General features: G+C 41.4%; 1 protein-coding gene across 3 annotated transcripts in view; it reads left to right on the forward strand.

Annotated features, from left to right (window-relative positions):
- Positions 1-26,147, forward strand: part of MSRA (methionine sulfoxide reductase A) — a 377,340-nt gene that overhangs the window by 176,845 nt on the left and 174,348 nt on the right. For all 3 annotated transcript variants that reach the window (XM_082469049.1, XM_082469048.1, XM_082469050.1), the window contains exon 3: positions 6,261-6,380. In XM_082469049.1, coding sequence (XP_082325175.1) covers positions 6,261-6,380 — 120 coding nt within the window. The remainder of the gene's footprint in view (positions 1-6,260; positions 6,381-26,147) is intronic.

Here is a 26,147-nt window from a genome sequence, read left to right on the forward strand (position 1 = left end):
AAAGCTTTTCTGTTGGGATCAGCAACAAGACACTCTCTATACTCCTATTCAACATAATACTGGAAATCTGGAGGGCAGATTAGGCAAGAAATGGAAATTAAAGGTATCCTATCATAAAGGAAGAAGTAAAATTGTCTGTCGATGACATGATCTTATATATAGAATACCCTAAAGACTTCACCAAAAAACTGTTAAAAGTTATCAATGAATTCAGTAAAGTTACAGTAATGCAACATATGAAAATCAGTTGCATTTCCATACAGTAAAAATGAAATATCTGAAAGAGAAATAGAGAAAACAATCTCACTCACAATAGCATCAAAAGCAATAAAATAATCAGGAATAAATTTACCCAAAGAAGTGACAAATATTTATACTGTAACTTATAAGACATTGATGAAAGAAATTGAAGAAGACACAAATAAGAGGAGAGATATCTCATGTTCATGGATTGGAAAGATTAATATTGTTAAAATGTCCATACTACCCAAGGCCATTCTATAGATTAAATGTAATTCCACATCAAACCCAATATCAAAATTCCAATGGCATTTTTTACAGAAATAGAAAAAATAATCCTAAAATTTGTATGGAACCAAAAAAGATCCCAAAGAGCCAAATCAATTTTGAGAAAGAAGAACAAAGCTGAAGGCATCACACTTCCTGATTTCAAATTATACTACAAAACTATAGTCATCAAAACAATATGTTACTGCAATAAAAACAGACACATAGACCAATGAAATAGAATAGAATAGAATAGAATAGAGAGCCCGAAAATAAACTCATGCATATATGGTCAACTAACACTTGACAATGGAGCCAAGAATACTCAGTGGGGAAAAGTCTATTAAATAAATGATGTTGAGAGAAATGGATATTCACATACAAAAAAATGGACCCCTATCTCACACCACTCACAAAAATTAACTTGAAATGAATTGAAGACTTGAATGTAAAGATCTGAGACCATAGAACTCCTAGAAGGAAACATAGAGAAAAAAAACTCCTTGACATTGGCCTTGGCAATGATATTTTGGATATGACACCAAAAGCACAAGCAACAAAGCGAAAATAAACAAGTGACATTACATCAAACTAAAAAGCTTATGCACAGCCACAGAAACAGCAGAATGAAGAAGCAATGGAATGGAGAAAATATTTGCAAACCATGTATCAGATAAGGGGTTAATATCCAAAATATATAGGGAACTCATACAATTCAATAACCCCCCCCTCAAAAAAAAACCTCCAAATTATCTGATTGAAAACGGCAGAGGACCTGAATAGACATTTTTCTAAGAAGACTTAACAAATGGTCAAGTACATGAAAAGATGCTCAACATCACTGATCATCAGGGAAATGCAAATCAAACCCACAATGAGATATCACTTCACATCTGTTAGAATGGCTACTGCTGAAAAGGCAAAAGATAACAAGGATGGCAAGGATGTGGAGAAAAGAGAACCCTAGTGCACTGTTGGTGGGAATGTAAATCGGTAAAGCCATTATGGAAAACAGAATGGAGGTTCCTCAGAAATTAGAAATAGAACTACCGAATAATCAAGCAATCCCACTTCTGGGTATATATCCAAAGGAAATGAAATCAGTATCTCGAAGAGATATCTGCACTCCCATGTTCATTGCAGCATTATCAGCCATAGCCAAGAGATGGAAACAACCTAAGTGGCTATTAACAGACTAATGGATAAAGATGGTGTGCTATTGATGTGTATATAAATATGTATATGTATGTGTGTGTGTGTATACACACACACACACACACACACACACACACATATAAACATAATGTAATATTAGCCATAAGAAACAAAGGAATTCTGTCATTTGTGACAATGTGGGTAGACCTTTAGGGCATTATCCTAAATGAAATAAGTCATACAGAGAAAGACAAATTCTGTATAATTTCACTTACATTGGAAGCTAAAAAAACAGACAAATTCATAGAACAGAGAGTAGAATGGTGGTTTCCAGAGGTTGTTGGGGGAATTGTTTACAAACTTCCAGTTATAAGATGAGTAAGTTCTGGGGATCTAATATTCATCATGGTGACTATAGTTAATGATACTGTACTTTATAGTTGACAGTGGCTAAGAGAGTAGATTTTAAATATTCTCACTACAAAACATTGTAATTGTGTGAGGTGATAAATGTGTTAACTAACCTTATTGTTTTAATTATTTCACAGTATATATGTGTGTCAAATATGTGATGACGTTATAAATGTCATATGTCAATTATATACCAATAAAGCTGGAAAAAAACTTTTAAAAAGTTAAAAAAATTACATAGTACCACCTATAGTTTTGCCAAAGGATGAAACCTGAGGTTGATCACGCCTCTGGATCCAGCAGCAAATTTGCAGGAAATATTGAGGATAGAGGAACAAGTTGAATTGCACCACAAGAATGCAATTGGCAAAATCCACGCTGTGGGAAATTCTGTAGGTCAAGTGGCTCATGTTTTCTTCAATAGATAAATTAAAAGGAAAAGAATGGGGGAACCTGTCAATTGAAAGAACTTTAAGACATAATCAGATTTTTAAAAATGAGCAAGACCAAAGTATAGTATCAGGATGGATAACTTGAGTGATAAAAATATAAAGAAACATAAGGAAGTGAATACTATAAAATTCAGACAGTGGTTAGTTTTGGGGGGAGGAAGGGAGTTGTGACTGGGGTGTAATACAGGGAGGGATGTCTTGGGTGGGTGGCAAAGTTCTAAATCTTGACCTGGGTGGTGGTTAGTAGGCCATTTGAGTAATAATAGACATTGAATTTTGCATCTGTTTTGTGTGGTTTTTCTGTATCTGTTTTACTTTATAATAAAAGGTTAAAATATAAAATATTTTGAGTAAAATAGTGCACACTACATCTTCTTTGATGATATTCATGTTGTTTACTAGACTACTGTAAATTCTGAGAAATTCTGCCATTAATAAACCTTGCTTTGTTTAAACACACACACACTCGAAGCCAAATAAAAGAATGCTTAGGTTATACTGGAAGCCACTAGATAAAACATCTGATTGCTTCAAGGAGGAGTTTTATTCTTAGAGCTACTGCTTATCCTAAGTTAAGTACCTTTCTAAAAATTTTGACATTGGTTATATAACAGTTCCCTGGAGGATTATTTCAGCCACACATGGCCCCCCTTGGAGACCTTTGTCCAGCTGGAGCTAGTTCATTCTCCCTGCTATCAGAGGTCTTATCTTGATCCTTATTAAACATAAAAGGGGGTTAAATATCTCTCTACCTGCAATAAATTTTTGTTTGGTCATTTTAAGTTTTATATCACGAGGATGTAGTGAAGACGTAAAAGATACAGACTCTGGGGCCGTCTGTGTGGTACTGTAGACAATGGTCAGGATAGGCTGGTTGCTAAAATAGCTCGTTATATACCATGTGTGGAGAATACTGAAGGCGTGCAGTACTCTTCGGTACCGTCACTGTTAGTCGCTGTGAGATACAGAAATATTTTATTCAGTGAACTCCTCATATTTCTGAACTTCAGGGGCTACGGTGCCTCAGCTTGGCACACCGCACGGCTCCTGGATGCCTTTGTGGCCTTTTATGTTCAGTAATGCTGCCCAGCTCCTTTTCTACCTGTCCTTCTCCAGAGATGCCCTGTCATCATTCCTGTGATGGTTAATTTTATGTGTCGACTTGACTTGGCTAAGGGATGCCCAGAAAGCTGGTAAAACGTCATTTCTGGGTGTGTCTGTGAGCGTTTCTGGAAGAGATGAGCATTTGAGTCAGTACACTGAGTAGATCAACCTCACCAGTGCGGGTGGGCATCGTCCAATCCACTGAGGGTCTGCACAGAACCAAATGGCAGAGGGAGGGTGAATTCACTCTCTTTGCTTGAGCTGGGACACCCATCTCCTCCTGTCCTTGAGCGTCAGTGCTCCTGGTTATCAGGCCTTCAGACTTAGACTGGGATTCACATCATTGGTTCTCAGGCTTTCAGGTTTGGACTAGAATTATAGTACCACCTTTCCTGGGCCTCCAGCTTGCAGACTGTAGCTCATGGGACTCCTCAGCCTCCATAACTGTGGGAGCCAATTCATCATAATGAATCTCTCTGTATATATATATTTGTATAAATCCTGTTGGTTCTGTTTCTTTGGAGAACACTGACTAATATGATTCCCTCATCCCAGGAATGCAGGGAAGTAAAATGAGCAGTGAATCCTTGTTTCAGAGACTTGAGGATAGTCAATTTTTATAAATACTCAGTAAATATTTAGTTATATTCACTAGCAGCAAACAATTCACTTGTAAACAGGAAAAATGGTATCTAGCGGTGTGTAACTTGAACAATGCACGTGCTTATGTTTTTCCTTGAATTTTTTTCTTTCCCTTAAAAAATGTATGTATTTTTTGTTCTTAAAGTAATGTAGGGACTTCCCTGGTGGCGCAGTGGTTAAGAATCCACCTGCCAATGCAGGGGACACGGGTTCGAGCCCTGGTCTGGGAAGATCCCACACGCCGCGGAGCAACCCAGCCCGTGCACCACAACTACTGAGCCTGCGCGTCTGGAGCCTGTGCTCCGCAACAAGAGAAGCCACCACAATGAGAGGCCTGTGCACCGCAATGAAGAGTAGCCCCCGCTCGCCTCAACTAGAGAAAGCCCGCACGCAGCAATGAAGACCCAACACAGCCAAAAAAACAAACAAACAAACAAAAAAACTATTCCTGGCTTCTGAAAAAATAAATAAAATAAAGTAATGTAAATCTATTACATACAAACTTGAAAAATGAAAAAAATATTTGTATATTCTCACTGCTGTAATATAATCATGATTATGATTTTATATATTTCTTTCTAGTCTATTTTGGTATGAATTTTTTCATAGTTTTGTAATAAAAACATACATATAACTGTGATTTTCCCTTTTAAATTTAGCCTTAGGTAATTATGATATAATTATATACATATTTCCATATTGCATTGTTATCACAATAGTAATTTTTTTACTGCATTAAACTTCATCATTTGGCTCCATCATATTTTTTAACTGTTAACCTACTTTTGGTTAGTATGTTTCCCATCACAGTTGAGCAAATGTATTTTTTATAATGTATAACATCGTGCACATTTCTTTTTGGTTGTTGCTCTGAATTCTTAAAGTAGTATATTAACAAGTGTCAAGAATTTCAGTAAACTTCTATCTAATTTTTCTTTTAGCTCTGTCATCGAATCTAGCAAATCTAGCGATTGTTAAAGTAGGAGGAATATATTAATTTGCCAACTGTTGTTCTACCCACGTTCTTAATTATATATGACTTAATAAAGCCATGTAAAACTTGAGTGAGGCAGAAATCTTGTTTACATCTAGGAATTGACCACAGAATAGCAGTTGTGGACAGTTTAGAAACTCATGGTAGAAAAATGAAGATTCTTTATTTGGAGCCCAGGAAAAGTAATGCAGCATTTTAGATGTGTGTAAGTACGTGCATCCTTGGGAGATGGTTCTTAGTTTTCATCAATGTTCAGAGGAATCCAATAACTAACCACTGGTGTGAGCACGATGTTTGCTAGGTGAATGGAATGCCATTTTTGTGAGTTTCTTTATTTGTTGTTCCCTCTTTCCCTGCCTTCCCCTGTCTCTCTTTCCTTATTCATTATGTTCAGTACTCGAACTCAGAAAAAGGTTCTTTTTGGTGAGCAGTGATTTATCCCATGAAAGTTTCTAATGACTTCAAAAATGTAAAAAAACTGAACACATGTGAAATCGTTAATCAAATACTGTGTCAATCTGTTTTGATTTGGGGAAGTTTTCCCATTTAAATCAGTAATTTAGTGTTACCTTCCTTTGTTAGAATTTTTAAAGAAAGCACGACCAGGATGCTGATCATTAAATAAATTTCTACTATTCCTACAACTTACTATGTTTTGACAAGTCCGTAATGAACTGAGTGTGGAAATCATTCATCAAATGCAGTTATCCTTTTGCTGTGTTATTTCAAAAGGTATAGCTTCACTAACTCCATTAAAATTTGAGGCTTTCGAAGTTTTTGCACAACTAAAGCAAAGAGACATTCTGTGAAAATAACCTTAAATAAAATTCTTTTTAGATGTTAAAAACTCTACTTCTTTAAAAGATAAAATCTTAGTCATTTTTGATTACCAGATGACAGGAACAACTTCTCTTTTCTAGTGTAACAGGGCTTCTGATATGCAGTGACCACCTTGTTTTTGATAAAGGACTAATTAGTATCATATTTTTTCTTAGGAATGGGCTGTTTCTGGGGAGCTGAAAGGAAATTCTGGACCCTGAAAGGAGTATATTCAACTCAAGTTGGTTATGCAGGAGGCTACACTCCCAATCCTACTTATGAAGAAGTCTGCTCAGGTAGGAAGAATTTGCTCTATCATATAAGGAACAAGGACGGACTTGTCCCTGTTGGCGGATGACAGGATCTTTAATATGGAAATCATTTTTTTGTGTGTTTTCTCAGTCTTCTCTTGCCCATTTCTATAAATATACTTGCTGGCCTTTCACTTCATATTTTTAGAAGATAATAGACTTCCTACGGAATGTGTCATTTAGCTTTTGTTGCAGAAAAATCACCCTGAAACTTAATTGCTAAAGCAATCATTTGTTACCTTATGATTCTGTGGGTCAGCAATTTAGACTAAGCTCAGCCTGGTGGTTCTTCTGCTGGTTTCATCTGGGTTCATTCATGTGATTCCAGTCAACTGGTGGGTTGCCTGGGGGCTAGTTGGTCTTTGATGTCTTCGCTCATACATCTGGCAGTTGCAGCTGGCTGTCACTTCCTCTTGCCTGGGGTGATGGGGATGATGGAACGTATGTCTTCACACACTGGCCTGGGTGAATTCACGTGATGGAGGATGCAGAGATTAGGAGCAGTAAGAGAGGACAAGCACCATTCTGCTAGTACTTTTCAAGTCGCTGAGTCACATTTACTACTGGTCCCATTGGCCAAAGCAGGTCACATGGTCTAGCCCAGAATCTGTGTGGGAGGGACTTCCCAAAGGCAGGTGTACAGGGAGATGTGAAGAAATTGGGACCATCACCACATCACTCTATCACCTGGGACAAATATGTCATATACCAGACTTGTTTTCTTGAGGGAAAGACACTAAAAATCAGGCTATAATGAAGGGATTGGCAAACTGTGGCTTGCAGGCTAAATCCTGCCTGCTGCCTGTTTATATAAAGTTGTTTTTTTTTTAAAACACAGACATGACTATTTATTTATGTTATCTGTGAATGTTTTTATGCCACAGTTGCAGTTGAGTGGATGCATCCGAGACAGTATGGCCTGTGAAACCTAAAATGTTTATGACCCGGCCCTTTACAGAAAAATATTTGCTGACTGGGATAGGCAGTTGCCTCCATGGCAAATTCTAGCTCAATTACCAGATAACCTTTCTGGAATTTGTTTTGTTTTGTTATTTCTGGCCTTCAAGGATTTCCTTTTACCTTTCTGCCAGCTCTGGTCGCATTTAAAACACATTATTTTTCTCTTAAAATTTTTTTTTCATTTTAAATATAAAAATGGTATATATTTAAGGTGTACAGCATGACACTTTGATATACATAGTGAAACGATTACTAATAGTCAAGCTAATTAACATACCCATCTCCTCATGTACTTCTTTTGTGTGGTGAGAGCACCTTTGATCTACTCTCTTAGCAAATTCCAAGTATACAGTACAGTACTATTACGTACAGTCACCATGCTGTACCTTGTATCTCTACAGCTAATTCATCTTACATAAATAAACGTTTGTACCCTTTGACCAACATCTCCCCATTTCCCTGGGAACCACCATTCTACTCTCTGCTTCTGTGAGTTCAATTTTTTTAGACTCCACTTATAAGTGAGACCGTGCAGTATTTTTTTTCTGTGTCTAGTTTATTTCACTTAGCATAGCGTCCTACAGGCTCACTCATGTTGTTGCAAATGGCAGGATTTCCTTCATTTTTTTAGGCTGAATAGTGTTCTGTTGTGTATGTGCCACATCTTCTTTATCCCATTGATGGACATTTAGGTTGTTTCATACCTTGGCTATTGTGAATAATGCTGCAGTGCACATGGGAGCACAGATGTCTCTTTAAGATACGGATTTCACTTCCTTTGTGTGTATACCCAGAAGAGAGGTTGCTGGATCGTATGATGGTTCTGTTTTGAATTTCTTCAGGCACATCCATACTGTAAAACACATTTTTTTTTTTAATTTTATTTATTTATTTATTTTTGGCTGCGTTGGGTCTTCGTTTCTGTGCGAGGGCTTTCTCTAGTTGCGGCAAGCAGGGGCCACTCTTCATCGTGGTGCGCGGGCCTCTCTTGTTGCAGAGCACAGGCTCCAGACGCGCAGGCTCAGTAATTGTGGCTCACGGGCCCAGTTGCTCCGCGGCATGTGGGATCTTCCCAGACCAGGGCTCGAACCTGTGTCCCCTGCATTGGCAGGCAGATTCTCAACCACTGCGCCACCAGGGAAGCCCAAAACACATTTTTTAAAAGAATATTTTATTTACTATCTTAAGAGTTCTTAATAGGAGAGTTTATCTAATATACAGTCCACCACATTGACAGAAATGGGATTTTTGAAAAATATGTAAATAGTTCTATCGTTTAAAAATAAAGGTTTGCATTGGTGTTATTTGTGGAGGGCCCTCTCAGCTCTTTGAGGGCACTGCGAATGTAGGCGGGGGGGGGGAATTGGAGTTTGGGAGTTTGTTCGATAATGAGCATGTCGATTTGTTTGCTACAATATGAATTCTGATTTTGAAATGAAATTTGAACTGTGCAACAATGAAAATATCATGAAAATATACATATTCTTCTTTTTCTTGCTTCTGGAGAAGAATTGAAATATTCTGATCGGTGTTGAGAATGTGGACTGTCGAACAAATACGTTAATGGTTAATCCATTTTTTTCCTCTGCTTCTGTTTCAAAATTAAACAAATGCTTATGCAGAACTATAAATAGAGAGATTCAGATGAATCCTGGAGATTGCCCAGGTGTATCCTCTTAAGTCTTAGGAATGGAAATGAATAGATTCCTTCCTGTAATTGCAGACATGACTTAATAGCCTAAGAGAAAAAGTTGCTAAGAAAACCTCCAGATATCTACTGCTTATACTGTTACTGTCTACCAGCAAAATGTTAATCATCAATTAGAATATCGTGGTTGCTGGTTTGCTCAGACTCTCTCCAATTCAGTTCTTCACCGTAACAAGAACAACATGATAATTGGCCTTTGTTGAACTCCTACTATGTGCCAGACACTGTAACAAGCACTTTTTGCATCTTTGCTTTTTTCCATCTAATCTTTCAAACAGCCCCATGAAGGGCCTCAGTTTCTGCTTTTTTACAGGGGGAGTGTTGAGGCTCAGAGAGAATAAGTAACTTACCCAAGGTCATATCTCCCGATCTCATTAGCTCTCAGCTCAAAACTTATGCCATTGACTGTGGTGTAAGTCACCCAGCTGTCATCACGGCCCAGCCATTCTCCATCCACCTATTTATGCTTCCCTCCTCCACACATTCTCTTTCATGTATACTTTTGAATCTATCGGTATGCTTTTTAATGATTACTGTAAGGAAAATACCAAGCAGTTTTTTTGGGTCTTTCTGATGTTTACAAGGAAAAAGGAAAAAACCCTTTTAAGATACAGTTCATGCAGACATCTGGTGCGTTAGAGGCCTGTAGCAACAGTGAAGTACAGAAACCACGGAGGTTGGTAAAGAACTCTCTATTTGATGTGAACACTACCTGCTAAGTTAGCGGTGGCATCCGGAAGCATGGTTGTCATGGAAACTTGTTCCTGATTGGAAAAAGATAGTTATAGGGTCTTATCCAGACTCAGAAGGAGAGATGATTTCTTTCCCCAGGCTTTTTTTTTTGTTCTGATCATGAAAGGGAAAAACAAAAAGGCAGAGAGAAGCTGTGATAGAAAGATCTCTCTAGCACAGAAGTGGTGGAGCCTTCAGATCCCTGGGAATAGCAGGGAAGGAGAACAAACAAGGTCCCCAGCTAATTAAAGATTTTTGACCACGGAGAGGGATGGGGGAGACAGAAAGCAGGTTATACTGGCTAGGCCTCCCTACTGGGGCCTCGGGTGCTCAAAGCCTTGTTGAACAAGTCAGCCCTGGAGGGGTCTGCCTTGCAAGAAAGAAAAACCCAGGCTCTGCTGAGATGTATAATCGTTGCTGAGGTTTCATGTGAGAGAAATACTAGTCTATGCTCCAGTATTTGCATTAATTTCCAAATTGCTTACTCTTGTGTTTGCAATTAAGCTTATAAAACTTTGGTCCCAACCAGGAGTCTTTTGTAAAGGTATTCCTTTCTTCCTTCCTTCTTGCCTTCCTTCAAGAAAAGAAGCCCAAGGACCTGGATTGTGTGGCAACTGCCTTCTCTCACAGAGCGGGACGCCTGAGCCTGAGGTGCCATTGGGTTTTTTGGGGGCAGGTGCCAGAATTATAGGGCTAGCACTCAGGAAGGGGTTCTCAAAACCCACTGGGCTAGCTTTACCACTCCCTTCTACCCTGACCGATCATCTGGGAGATGCTTCCAGAGTCAGAGCTTGTGTCAGAGCTTCCACAAGTATTGTCTTGGCGAACAGATTGGTGATCACAAGCCATGGAACCAGAACCATTGGCTGAAGTTGGTCATGCCTGCTTGCTAGTGGGTATGCATGTGAATGTGAAAGCAGGTGTGTGTCCAGACAGGCTGCGTATTAATGTCTGAATGGTGTTTCTGTGTGGCTACAGATGGGCCAGCGATTGGAGTTGTGCTTAGGCACGTGGAAAAGACATATGACTTCTAGTAACAGCCAGGAGAGGAGGTGGCCCCCACGGTGACATTCATTACCGGCTCACCAAGGGGTCTGTTACATGCTGGGTGATCTGTGTGAGTCTAGAGCCTAACACATGTAGAAGACCCATGGGGAAAACAGTTCCTCAAGCATTTGCAAAGTTGCCTTTTGGGAATGAAGTATAAAATAAGCCTATAATGCATCAGAGCCAAGATAGGCAATCACTTAGAAGAGAGCTTGGCTTCTGGGTCTTTGGGACCTCAGAGTAACCTGACGGAATGCCCTGACGTATGTGAAAGGAAAAGAAGAGAACCTTAGCAGGGAGGCTGGTCAGCCAGGTCCGCCAGGCCGGCCTGGGAAAGGGGAGGTCCTGCTGGCCCCCCACGGGTTGCTCTGTAAGGTTTGGCTGCTGGACAGACTCCCAGAGCCTGACACCATGACACTTTTAAGTTCTATCACTAACTCATCTTGTTCTGATACACACTCTGTAGAAACTTCTCGTCTTTTGTCCCCCTGTGGAGGTTATTTACAGGAAGAGGATGCAAGGAGACCAGGTCAGCCAGACAGTTCTACTTCTCATTTCAAATTCAATGAAATGCTATTCTGAGATGTGTATCTCAGTCTATTGTGAGTTTAGTCTACACAGGTCATTCTCTCCATATTCAGTTAACCTTGGGTTACATTCAGTGTAGAAATGGAACTTGGCCTTCAGAGCTGAGAGTCAGAAGCCTGACTGCCATGATTTTCCAAAGGCTGTGATTGCCTCCTTGCATTTCCCTAGAGTCTCCGCGTCCCTCACATGTCCATCATTTCATTTAAACCTGTTTTAAAAGTGACCACCCTCCTATAATAGGCACTTAAACTTCCTTTCCTCAGATTCATCAATTAGCGCTGGAGCTCACAGACTGAGAAACTTGCATCTCTCAGCTATTTTAGGCCTGAATTCTGAGTCCTCTGAGAGCTGCCCACCACCAGCTCCGGCACCAAGAACCCAGTCTCAGCTTGGATGCAGGGTAGCGTTGCTCACAGCCACTGTTTGGCTGTTTTTTGTTGTGCCTCAGATCTGTCTCTAAGACACGTGCTGAGAAGTAATTTAAGTCTTAGTGGCCATCATTCTGTTCCTGAAATGATTTCCAAGGATTCATTCATTCACATGGTATTCCTTAACAGCTCAGTGTATGCCTGGCACTGGAGAACCCATAAAAACCCGGAAGGGAACAGCCAGGAAGAGCCTAAATTTCCTGTAGGCTTTCTTAATGAATTAAATTCACCATTGATTGGGAATGTACTGCATGCAAGACATTGTACTAGGTACTTCATATCATTGTATGTGATAACAAGTTGAAAAATGCTAGTACCTGTCTTCCAGAATTCTTTCTCTATAGTTAAATGAAAGCTTGATCTTTCACATTTAAAGAGTTGTGCTGACCCTGGCTTTAGACACACACACACACACACACACACACACACACTCACACACTCACACAAACCACACATTTGTTATGCAAACCAACTGATTAACTGGCATGCTGTTGCTTTCCTACGTTCATTTTAGAAGTAATTGAGCTATTCAGTTTCTTGAATACCCTGATAGAGAATTATTCTTACATTTTATAATAACGACTACACAGATGAAAATATGAAAAGACATTCTGCAATGGATAAGCATTCTGGGTTAATTTCAGTGCATTAGCCTAATACACAAATAACCCCATTTCTGGCAAGAAAACCCAGGATGTTCATTCACTGGGTAATATCTTTTCGTATTTTGCTTACAGATGTTCAGAACAATTCCATGTTTATCAGTCTATTCAAAAGCTTTTAGAAATCTGCACAGCCAAGTGGCACGAAAACCAGAAGCATGAAAGGGACTGTACAACTTTCTCTCATAAGAGAGATTTATACAGTCACCATGGAAAATCTGAGGCCCAGACGCTTTTCTTTATCAACAGAATACTCTGGTGGATTTTCATGCAACGTGTTCGGTAGAAGTCTCGAGCAGGAGCCAGGGCCTGGGAGGAGCAGAGGGTGGGAGGCTCCTGTCACCTTCTGGTGGTGTCCATGCCAAGGCTGTACCACTCTTTGGACTCAGCTGCCTCTCTTGTAAAATGGGGGCAGTGCTGCTTTATGAAGCCCATAGGGTCGTGGTCAGGTTCTTATTTGAAAATAAAATTATTTCATATTGGGAGTAGGAAATCCAGGACATAAGCTTTCTATCACTCTAGCTCTTGTGTATATTAAAGATAGAAGTGATGGGTCAGGAAGCATCGCTTGGCAGGGGCCTGGGCTCAGCCCACAGAATGTGCACGCGGCTCAACAAGCAGAAGCCGTTTTCTTCTTTTCCTCTTCTGTGTTCTCAGTAGGTCATATCCATCCCCCTCTCCAAATGCAAATCCTTATTTCCTCGATGCTTCAGAGCTCTAACAAAGCATTGAATAATTTCCCCACTAATATAAAAAAAACTCAATATACTTTTTTAGTTTGACAATTTCTGAAGTGTTTGGGTGGATGTGCATGTCTATGTATCTTGCTTGAGATTAATGACCCCATTCTTTTTCAAAGTAGTGATGAGTTCTGTTATTAGCAGATTTTACCAAGCAATGTAAAACTCTTTCTAAATTCCTTGCAGACTACATTAAATCTCTCTTTAGTGCATAGTAAGTCTTATTGTACTCTTTTCAATGTCAGTCAAGGTAAATTACTAAGTTATTGACATATCCCTGAAAATGCCAGAATTCTGGTGTTCAGTTCTTGCTATAAGCAATTTGATCACTTTTTGCTCCTCTTATATTAGACATAAAATTAACCTTGAACTTGTAGCAGGCAGGGTGAAAATGCTTACCTCTCTCAAACCACCGGGCAGAAAGCAAGCCCCGAGGTCAGGGGTCCTGTGACTCCTAGTTATAACCTGGGTTCTAGGATCAAGTACAACTTCTCCACGCATCATGCCCTTTTAAGTGAGGATGGCGATCAAGAATTCAGAGTGGAGGTGGCTGTTGAGTTTGAATTAAGATTTTGAGAGATCAATTATCATTTCAGTTAGGCTGGAATTTTTTTTTTAATTCAGTACTGGGGTTTTAAAATAGTTCTTATGTCCTCTGGATGCGCTCAGTGCTGTGTGCTGTAGCCGGGAGCCGAGCTGAGGGTGTGACAGCAGAGCGTGCTGGAGCCTCTCTTGTTAACCAATGTGCTGGCATCTCTCGTTTCTCCTGACCTCGGAACCAGAAAGGAAGTCATTCGACTAGCAGGTGTTGTTGCCTTGCCCTCTTTCAGAGCTTCTGCAGGTCTGGTTTCCAGCCTGGGCTGTGGGCCGTGGGGCCTGCAGAGTTGGGAACAGTCTGCAGATTGATTTGTCCCCCAGGCAGGTCCTGAAGGTCTGAGTAAGCATCTCGCTCACATCTACTTCTGATTTTCAGTCTGTAAGGGAGATGACATTGTGAAAATGAAAGATACATTCATGCAATCTTACTGAACTCAGAGCAGCTTTTGGTCTTCACCAGTATGCCCTTCATCCCCGGATTCTAGAACCCCAGAGCGCCTGTACTTGTGCAGAGGCTTGACAAAATCACGTGATCTCTCGTGCTCACACAGCCGTTGAACCACCATGCTGATGGGTTGTCCAAAGTTCCCAAAGCTGAAACAAAATAGACATGTGTGCCCTTTGCTAGAGATATTTTGAGTTTGCTACAATAATTCAATACAGCATTAGATATCACAGAGGAGGAAGAAGATATTTCTATAGCTTCAAAGGGCTGACAGCTGGCAAACACCAAAACATGAGGCAGCACAAGACCTCCCTCCTCAGGTGGTGAAGGAAGCATTCATGCCTTTCCTTCCCTGTCGGGTTTAGCAGCCAAAGACTCCAGTATGTCAGTGTCTGTTGTTTGTCATTTAAGAGAAGAGGTGGCAAATGAATTTTGATTCTTTGTGGAGTCTCTGAAGATATTGCACGTTTAGTATATTCTTCATATGTCCTTGATGTTTACATTTTCTCTAGGTTGTTTAGCTGTTCCATCACCTCTCTCCTTGAGCAACTTAATTCACTGCTGGGAACAGGTGTAGTGGTCAAAGATCAACAGACTGACAGACTCTAAGAAGTTAAATGTGTCAATATTTCAGCATATCTGATGGTAAAATTCGAATAGTCCAATTAAATGAAAAGGAACAATAATAAAAACATTCTTTATACTCATCCAGTGCTAGAAGTAAGTTGTTCTTTCATTGTTTCGGGATTATATTCTCAAGGATTTAGGAGGGAGGTGAAGAGGACTTTGCTATAGCAAGCAGTTCTTAAAACATAACTGCAAAAGCAATTGATGAATGTGCCTACACTGATATTTTCAAATCACATATAATGGAGCCATAATATAGTATGAGAAAAAAACCTTATAGGGGGTTGAGCATCTCTAGGAATTTTATGTGACACTTTGGGTCTTAATTACTTCATAATGACTGGCAATTTTTAAAGCCTGAGAATTAGTTTTCGTTCTTTCTTTTTCCTTTACTCCTTTCTTTCTTTCTTTCTCTTTCTTTCTTGTCTAAGTTACATTAAAAATAAATATCTGGGTCAATTGCTGTCCCATCTGCCAAGTTGAAACTGCAAGGGACTCGTATGAAAACACAGTCACCCATCATGTGAGCAAATCACCCAGTAGGAACGGAGCAGCTTCGGAAGAGGTCACTGCTGTGTGCCAGGCCTGCCTCAGATTTGCTGGGGCCTCATCAGCATGCGAATCAGTCACAGGCCACTGAGTCCTCTCAGCTGTGGGCCAGGCTTTGCTTAATAAATCCTGGGCTCTGATGCGTGGAATTGCAGGGTCTGTCGGGGGCGCCGAGGGACAGAGTTGACCTCAGCCTCTTCAGGCTTTGCACATGGGAGCCAGTGCCCCGTCTCTGGGGCAGAAGCTTTCTGAGGAGGATGCCTGCCCACAACAGGGTCGGGCCCTCTTACTTGTAGCTGTCTCCTTCCTCTTCTTCTTGTCATATTCTCTCCTCACTTCTCCATCCCTTCCCTGTGTTTCTTCTTCTTTCCTGTGGTTAAGGATACATTGCTTTTCTACTCCAGTACTATTATAATTACAGTAGTCCTAGAAAATCACAAGAACTGGTGACTTACATGTTGCCCATCTTAGGTTTAGAACAGTTTATAACACAAAACTCTCAACAGATATTATTATAATAGTAGCTTATATTAATTGCTGGTTTATAAAATCTACAAAACATTTCCAGAGGCTGAGCTCTGTCACAGGCCTGTGCAATAGGGGAGCGTTGTTGCCTCCACTTACAAGGGTGCAAAGCCCTCCGGAGCAGAAAGTTACTCGGAGTGTCACCCACTAGTTAGAGGCCCTAGCCGTCTCTTCTGATGGCATTTCTTTTGAAGAAAACAGAGTTTGTATTTCAGACTGTGTCCTTCTAAGCTTTTTCTTTATGCATTTCCAATAAATGCATTTTCACATGCCTTTCTTGAGCATTTTAGGATACTTCAAAAGATATTAAATTAAACAATGATGTTCTTGTAGGAATAAACTAGATTTTAGAAAATGGTTTATTAAAAAATGTCTGGTGGTCCAAAACTATTTAGATGAACTTGACCTATAGAAACATGGATTTCTTTTTCTTTTCATTGGATGTATCTTAGAGGTCATCTGTTTCAGTAAGTGTTGAAACTTTTGGTAAGCATTAGAATGTTTTCATCAGATAAAGATTTTGCACAGCAGTCTATTATTAAAACACAGTGTCCAAGGTACTCTGATTAGTGGAGGGGGCTCCCCCTACACTGTCCTCATTCTTCAGGCCAAGGAGGTGCTTCCTTGGGGCTAAGTCTAGAAAGCAGTTGAGGACCAGGGACAACTTCACCCTGGGCTGAAACATACATTGAAAAGGAGAAGACCACCCGACCACATTACACACTAAAGGAGAAGACCTCCTGACCACATCACACACTTAAGGAGAAGACCTCCCTGACCACTTCACACACTAAAGGAGAAGACCTCCCGACCACATTACACACTTAAGGAGAAGACCTCTCTGACCACTTCATACACTGAAGGAGAAGACCTCCCGACCACTTCAAACACTGAAGGAGAAGACCTCCCGACCACATTACACACTTAAGGAGAAGACCTCTCCGACCACTTCATACACTGAAGGAGAAGACCTCCTGACCACTTCAAACACTGAAGGAGAAGACCTCCCGACCACATTACACACTTAAGGAGAAGACCTACCCGACCGCATTACACACTTAAGGAGAAGACCTCCCGACCACATTACACACTTAAGGAGAAGACCTCCCGACCACGTCATACACTTAAGGAGAAGACCTCCCGACCACACTACACACTAAAGGAGACGACCTCCCGACCACACGACACACTAAAGGAGAAGACCTCCCGACCACACTACACACTAAAGGAGAAGACCTCCCGACCACACTACACACTAAAGGAGAAGACGTCCCGACCATGTCATACACTAAAGGAGAAGACCTCCCGACCACACTACACACTTAAGGAGAAGACCTCCCTGACTACATCATACACTAAAGGAGAAGACCTCCCAACCACGTCATACACTTAAGGAGAAGACCTCCTGACCACATTACACACTTAAGGAGAAGACCTCCCGACCAAGTCATACACTAAAGGAGAAGACCTCCCCGACCACTTCATACACTAAAGGAGAAGACCTCCCGACCACGTCGTACACTAAAGGAGAAGACCTCCCGACCACGTCATACACTAAAGGAGAGCTTCCCTCTCTGACCACATTCCACACTTGTGCCTGCTTTAAGGCTGCATACTGGAAGTTACAAAGTCCCCAGGATTGTCAGGGAGACCATCCAGAGATAAAGTGCTGGAAGGCATGAGAATGGGGCCTTTTATTCTCTACCTTCTCAGAGATACACCCAGGCGCCAAGATGTACCCAGGAGCCCTAAGCATAAGCGTTTTTGTGTGAGTTCTGGGTCTCCCATCAGAGGCCCAGAGCCTCCAGTTTCTCCTAATCACTTGTCTCTGTCCATTTTGTTTCAGCTCTGGTGCCTTGAGCATATTTATTTTAAAGCCCTCCCTCCCCTCCTCCTTTCTGGAGGTAAGGAACTGTTGGCTACTGTCATACCCAGGCCCTGTCCCTGAACCTGCCTTGCTGCTGAAGGGTGGGTTGACAAAAAGTCATAGGTGCCTGAACTTGCGTATCTTTGTGCAGAAGAAAAAAAATCTGTCACCGTGTTTAAGGCCTGTTGAGTTGTGTTTGGTAGTTTGAAAGTGCTCCAGGGAAAACCATCTGTCCGCCTGGGAGAGTCAGCTTACATAATGGCTAAGCCACATACTGGGGGTGCAGGTGGGGTCGGCATGGGAAGAAGCTATCTGTTTTTGGCTCTTCAATAACATTTTTTAATTAATAAACTTTATATTTAGAGGAGTTTTAGGTTCGCAGCAAAATTGAGGGGAAGGTACAGAGATTTCCCATATACCCTCTGCCCCCGTCCCGTGGTCTCTCCTACTATTACCGTCCCCACCAGATGGTACATTTGTTACAGTTGATGACCCTACATTGACACATCAGTATCACCCAGACTCCATAGTTTGCATTACGGTTCACTCTTGGTGTGGTTCATTCTATGAGTTTGGACAAATGTACGGTGACACATATCACACGTAGTATATCTTATCTTCCATTCTCTGACTTTGCCTTTGCAAACTGTGACTGCTACTGTCCTGGGTTTTTCTCTTTGGGTTTGTAGCTTTGCTCTGCTCCCTGGTGTTCCTGACATTGGCGCTTTAGGCTCTGCCTCCCTCACTCTTACCTCACGGATGGGCGGCTCTGTTGCTTATGGTTCCGCTTTGTTATACTCAGGTAACCTCCACACAGAAATTCCAGAAAGGGGGCCTGGACCTGTTTCCCTGAGATGCTGTAAGATACGGAAGTTCCAGAAAAGAAAGATATAACCTCCTTATTTCGATTTGTTTCCACATTTGGATTGGAGACAAACACTGCCCAGACAAAGTGGACACGATAACTGTAAGATCTGTCAGAATAAATGGCAAAGAAATGGGAGAAATCAGCGACTGTGTGTAGGCGAGTCACTGATGAATGAGGCTCACTCTGTAACTTGGACCAGTTGCAGCAGAATGAAAGCTCCGCTTCTAAGTGAAGAATCACACATGACAAACAAGCAAAAACTACTTAGTGCCACCGTGCCTGGGCCAGTTGTACGGGGCACAGAATTCTGGTTAGTGATGAAAGTGGAGTGAAAAAGCTGCATGTAGCCCAAGATCCATGGACTAGAGAACCAGCAATGTTTCCTTTGCTCCTTAGGGCGGAGGAGGGGAGAGGGAGAACGCCTCGCAGCGCTAGCTGCACAAGCACGTACGCGAGACAGCTCCTACGTCGACAGGCGCAGATGTGCTGGTCACGTAGCCTGAGCTTAGCGCAACAGATGGACGATTCAGTGCATGAATTGGATAGCCAGGGACCTCAGTGCCTGCTGGGAAACCCAAGGACGCATCAGCTTGACCTAATGACACCACACTTGGGCAGAGGTAGAACCAGGGTGCCCACCATCTGAAAGGGAAGTGAGTAGTCATTTGCACTGTTGGGGAGAAAAACAAATGAAATTCAGTAAGAATAAAGGAAATCCCATCATCGGTGTATATGTTTATAAAGCGTTTTTTGTACGAGGACTTACTGTCTCTCATTTGTCTTTGCAAGACCTGACCTTTTCATGTCACTTCCGAATGTTGTAATCATATGACATTCAGAGCCCTGGAAGGGGAAATAATATTTGGGTATTTGATATATGTGCAAACTATATTTGAAATAAATTTTCTTAACACTGAATTTTTACTCTAAGCACAAAGTGAAAAATAACTTTCTTGAAAAGAATTACAGAATGTGGTTCGGTTTTCAAAATACAGTATAAGATGTAGAAAAGATGAAGCCTTCATTTAAAAAGCAAATAGTATTGAACTAAAACAAAAAATAATTCTGTGTGACTCCTTTTATGTCACTTTAATCGTGTACACAGTAGCTGTAGTCAGCTCTGATGGTACTAACCTTTTCATTTGATGATAAAATGAATGAACTGGCACATTTTTAAGCTGCTACACACTCAGCACTTTTATATACATTTAGTAGGTGTGCACACTCATGTTAGGGTCTCCGCTGAAGGCATTTAAAAACTCATCACCTACTCTGCGAAAGTCCCTGTGCCAGATACAGTGGGAGGCAGGAGAGATTAGTTGTTGTTTTCATGAAGGTGCACATACATTGTAATAGGGAAGACACTTTGTATTCTGTTACAAGGTAATCACTAAAGAGATGTTGCCTGTAAGCTTAAATTATACATAATGGCCCATCTCTGGGAACCCTGCCTCCCAGGTAATGAGCATTCAGCTAAAATACCTTTGTTTAGCTCACAGGAAACATTCTGACCAGGCCCACCTGTGAATGACTGCAGGGAGGAAGAAATGAACACATCCCCTCTGGAGGCTGATGGGAACCAGGAAGTGTTTGACTTTATTCCCTCTGATTTTAGTAGAAAAGAAACCTGAATTCAGGCAAGATGTTTCTTTGGGACCTGAGTCCACCATCTTCTTGGTCTGCTGGCTTTCCGAGTAAAGTCCTATTCCTCTCTATTGACCTGTCGTGCAGCAAGCAGTATGAGCTTGGACTCGGTAACACCATTACTTTTTTAGACAATAGACTTCAAACTTAGGGATAACTTCAAAGTTTTGACTAAAGAGCTACTCTTCTAGAAGCCAATCCTCTATTAAAATTCACCCTCAAACTATATCTATACCTAGAGTATACTGTTTGCCCTCAGACTATACCTGTGTCATTAAGTCTCTGCTAAACTGGGCTTCCCTCATGTCCAGTAGCTTATGAGAACTCCAGCTGTTAGCCTGTGGCAGCTCACCTTGTGTAATAGTACTGCCACTTCCTTAATTGTCCAAAAAAGCTTATTGTAGGATGAAACTATTACCAATTATATGCACCTAGTTTAAAATAATTGTAAGATATATTTGATTCTAAGGATTTTTTTCCCCCAGAAACTCAGCATTGACTCTTTTTCAAAGTTTTCTATTCTGCAACGTTTCCAGATACATTTTAACTTGTTTGTTGGAACTCTGGCTGTCTGGGCTAAAGCCGGAGTTGCCAGGCAAAGCTGCTGCAGGTCGGGCCCAGGTGGGTGCAGCAGGGAGCTGGCTGTCGGGCTGGGCCTGAGCTGCTTGGACAAGCAGGAGTGAGCAGGGGGTAGTCCTCAGGGCATGGCTGGAGTGCTCAGGGTGAAGAGGGGGAAGGGCGGGTGGGGTGAAGGGTACCTTCTCGAATACACGGTTCCTGGTTTAGATGACTCATCAGTGAGAAACCTTCAGCCTCGATGGATGGGCCAGGGGTACAATCTTGTATATCAAGTCCAAGGAAATAAAATAACCTGGAATAAAGTGAGAGGCCAAAGGAGAGCATCCTAGGAAGTCAGTTAAATAGATAGATAGGCCGGTGTGTTGAAGAGATTGAAGCGAGAGCCAAACGGGGGAAGTAGGGGTCAAGTCGGCCCTCAGAGGGAGAGAAAGCTTTAAACCCATCTCTGAGTGTGTGCTGCCACCGAGCCGGTGTGAGGGGTGTGTGGGTGAGTCAGGGCGGCTGCTAGGATTAGGTCATGACAAACTGAGGGTTTTGCCTTTGATTCAGGAAAACAAGAGATGGAGTGCCATTGCTCACTTTTCACCTGTGGCTGATTTGATGCCGAGTCTGAATATCCTGCTGGTGTTTACCCAGTTAAGTCCTGCATGTAGGAGAGGCCAGGCTATACTCCAGAATCAGACCTGAGCTCAGGTGCCAAGTGGCTGGCTGGCGGAGACTTGGCCAAACACAAGGTGGTGGGGAGAGAAGAGAGAGGCAAAGGGTACAGGCTGGTCTGGAGCAGCCACATGGAGTCAAGGTCGATTCTTGACTCCGGGAAGATCACGGTGCACACTGGATGGTGATTTGGACAGGACAGGGACATCACTGGGGTCTTCTAGGCAGGCATCAGCTCAGGGCCCTTCCTCTCAGCCAGGTCTGTAGGCTCACTGAAAGGTCCCGAGGTCGTCACGAACTGTGATGACTGCTGGAACGAGTGACCCATGGCTCAACCAAATTGGCAGAGCTGGAAGGGCCTTTGGAATCATCTCTTTTTACACAGTGGGAAGTAGAAACTCCAGAAGGTTAATGACTTACCACTGTCAGACAGCTGGCCTGCTGGCCTATAGCAGGGACTTGGTCAGGACCCTGGTCATTTTTTTTTTTTTTTAATATACTAAATTTTTAGAAACAGTTCTATTGTGATATAATTGACATATGGTAGACTATACATATTTAAAGTATACATTTTGATAAGTTTTAACATTTGTAGACACTGTAAAACCAACTCCGCAATCAATAGTGAACATATCCATCACCCTCAAAGTTTTCTCATGCACCTTTGTAATTCTCTTTCCTGCCTTCCTTATCCCCCCTTGCCCCCTGCCACCAGCATCCTAACCCCCATGCCCAGGCAACCTCTGATGTGCTTCCTCAAATTTCTAGATAAATTTGCATTTTGTAGAATTTTATACGGAATCAGACACATATGATTATCATACTTGTCTGGCTTCCTTTATTCAACACAATCGTTTTGAGATTCGGTGGTTTTTGTATTTATCAAGGGTTTGTTCCTTTGCATTGCTGAATAGTATTCCATTGTGTAGATATGCCATCAGTTCACCTGTTGGTTAATATTTGGATTGTTTTCAGTTTGGCTGTTACAGATAACACTGCCATAAACATTCATGTCTAAGTCTTTGTGTGGACATATACCCTTATTTCTTTTGGATAAATACCTAGAAATGGAATGACTCAGTCACATGGTAGGTATATGTTTAACTTTTTAAAACATTGCCAAGCTGTTTTGCAAAGTGGTTGTACCATTTTACATTCCTTCTGGTTATGTGTGAGAGTTCCAGTTCCTCCACATTTTCACCAACACTTTGTATGGTCAGTCTTTTCAATTTGAGTCATTCTAATAGATGTGCATTGATACAGCTTTGTGCTTTTCACGTGCATTTCTCTAATGACTAAATGATATTGAGTATTTTTTAAGGTTCTTACTTGCCATCTGTATCTCTTTCATAAAATTGTCTATTCAAATCTTTCATACATATTTATTGGATTATTTTCTAATTTTAGAGTTTTGAGAGTTCTTTATATATTATGTTTACAGGTCCTTTATCAGATATATGATTTGTGGATGTTTTCTCTGAGTCTGTGGCTTGTCTTTGAATTCTTTTAACAGTATCTTTTGAAGAGTAGAAGTTTTAAGTTTTGATGAGAGCCAATTTATCAATTTATTATTTTGTGCATCGTCCTCTTAGATATGACATCATATCTAAGAAATCTTTGCCGAATCCACATTCACAAAGATTTTCCTATATTTTTTTCTAGAGGTTGTATAGTTTGACATGTACATTTAGGTCTGTTATCCATTTAGAATTAATTTTTTTTTATGGTGCAAGAACCCCACAGTCTTTTGACATATGTGCAATGTAGTAAAAGGCATGTGGTCTCTTTATCCACACATGGTTATAGGAATCTTCTACCACCATCATGTTTAAATGCAAAGGTTAACCATACATTAAACATGTACGACACTCAAAAAACACCCCACTAAAATACATTGCCCAGTTTTCGTAATACATTTAATGAAAGAATAATAAGGTCATTAAGGGCAATCAGTGTTTTGTTATATTCTTGATTATATTCTTGATTATATATATTTCTTGATATGAACATAGTTGGGGTAAGAAGTAAGCTTCTTCCCTTTTAATGGGGACCAACATAGTCCTGGACTCAAGTTTAAAACCTTGACAGCAGCAATGATTACCCATTGTTTACCCTCCACCCCCTCCTGTTGTGGTGATTATGGCACTTTAGAATTCCTGGAGAGGATGCAGTGCTTAATCACGTAATTATGTCCCAAACAACGTGGGCACTCTCTCTGCCATTCATAGGAACAGTGCAAAGAGAAGTTTGTTTGGGTTCTTATTGTGAAGACCCAGCGGGAGGAGAGGCTGCAGTGGCTGAAGAGAGCAGCTCATAGACAGGGTAAGAGTTGATTTGGAGACTACATAGGGCCATGTAGGGATATCGGGGGTTTTGTCTGTGCTTGTCAGGTACTTATGAGAGGAGGAGGGGTTTTTAGCACCATTCCATCGACCTTAGTACATAAGTGTATGACTCAGGTTCCACGACACAGGATTGGAGCCGGTCATTTCATCTCTGGGGATTCTTTATGGGCCCTAGTGTTCTGCCTTCCACTGTGCTCCTGACCCCAGGGATGTACTTTCTTTCTGAAAAGCAGTAGAGACATACAGAAAGGGGCATTGGAATAGAAGTCAGCAGATGGAGGCGTTTGTGTTCTGACAGTCCCTTACATCTACTGGGGGACCAGGAGTAAGGCGTTTAGCGTCTCCTAACACCGATTTCCTTATCTGCCAAACAAGGAGAAGAGTACCTTTTAGTGGCCTCATGGGCACGCTGGGAGAATGTGCTGTCTACGTGTACAGCATTACTGTTAGTGGGTGGGCCATGCATTCTTTCATCCTCTCATACAGAAAAAAATTACTTGCACATTTTTTTTCTGGAGGCACCATGAGAACTGGCCTTCCCTCCTCCAGGAACCTTCCCTCACCCCAGGCCCAGGCCCCGAGGCTAGACCAGCTCTCCCTCCATCTCCCCATCCCCCTTAGCAAATTTCCCTTGTTGCACTTACCCTATCACAATGACCGTTTTTCTCCATGCCTGGAGCAGGAGTTTCTTTAAGGGCCAAGACCTCTAATTTATCTTTATAACCCTAGTGCCATTTAATAAATGTTTGTTGAATAAGCAACTAAATGGGTAAATCTGAAGATGAGCAGGACATTCCTGTGTTAAAGGAGTTCATCTTGGATGAATGGAGGAGATGGACGTGTATGTGAGTACTTGCCTTCCACTGTTCCAACTACAACAAGCAATTCATTTATTCATTTTTAAACCAAATGGGACCACTTCATTCTCATCTAACAGAATAGCTTCTATTGGCACTCTAGACATTCGGGGGGAGAGTATGTGACTGACAGATGTTTTCTAGAAAGAGTAGAAGAGACAAGGGGAGACACTATTCTTTCATTCCAGTCGTCACTCGTCTGTAATATTTCATGTCTGTGTCATCTCCCCCTCCACTCCCTAGATTAGGTTGCCCCACGCCCACGCCGGCCCCCCCCCCCCGCACTGTACATTCTCACAACACCATCCTTCTCTTTTCTGACAAATTATTTGTTTACCATGTACCTCGGCAGCTGTCTTATTCACTACCCTAGTCTCATCATCTAGAGCAGTGCCCAGCAAATAGTAAGATCTCTGCAAATTGCTGTTGAATAATTAAATACATGTGCAAACAAGTTCTGCACCGTAAAGAATTTAAAAAAACAACCCTGACCTCAAACATTTTAAGGCCATGAGTTGTTCTTTCAACATCATGGGCTTTCAGTATGGCTCTGTGACCCAGTATCCTTCTGAGCAAGACTACGGGCTGATCTTCTCAACAGGTTACACTAAGCCATTCAGTGGATCTCCAGATACCTCGCTGAGCTGACCTAGTGCATAGAATTATTTCATGTTGTCCTCCTGGAATCCAAGTACAGCTTAGCTTCTTTTCGTTATCACACAGCTTTATAACAGAAACCTTTTCCCACCTCTTGGGACCCTTGTCTTTAGCTTTCTGGAAAAGATGCAGCTTGGAATGCAATGGCACAGGCAGAGAAGGCAAACCCCACACGCATTTGCAGGTGCTCTGTGTTTCCTCGCATGGTCATTTGTCTTCAGGTTTGAATGTTTCTCCATCGCCTTTATTGGCAGCTGAAAATAGAGTTCTTGCCAGTGTAGATGCATTGTTACCACAAAATGCAATTTGCTGCCACACGTTGTGTTCAGATAATGGGAAAGAGTAGAATTCATCTAAACAATTGTGCTCAAAGCAGTGATACCACAGAGTGAGCCATGCTTGGTTTTTCTGAATCATTTATATGGTTTCATTGTAAGATATCCCTTTGTCAACTATTTTTCAGTGGGAAAATAAAGGCTCAAAGGAATTTCTTTTCTTAAAGAAACAGAACTTAGAGCAGAATCAGAAATATGTCATGTTATATAACCATTTATGAAAAAAGAAACATGTTACCAATGATGACAAGATCACTTTTGTCAAGTTGGAACAGCATTGTTAATTCTTTGAGTTTTCTGGATGCATCAGGCATAGACTTGTGTGGACCACGGGG

The sequence above is a fragment of the Balaenoptera physalus genome (assembly GCF_965194825.1).
Source record: "Balaenoptera physalus genome assembly, chromosome: 7".
Taxonomy (NCBI): Eukaryota; Metazoa; Chordata; class Mammalia; order Artiodactyla; family Balaenopteridae; genus Balaenoptera; species Balaenoptera physalus.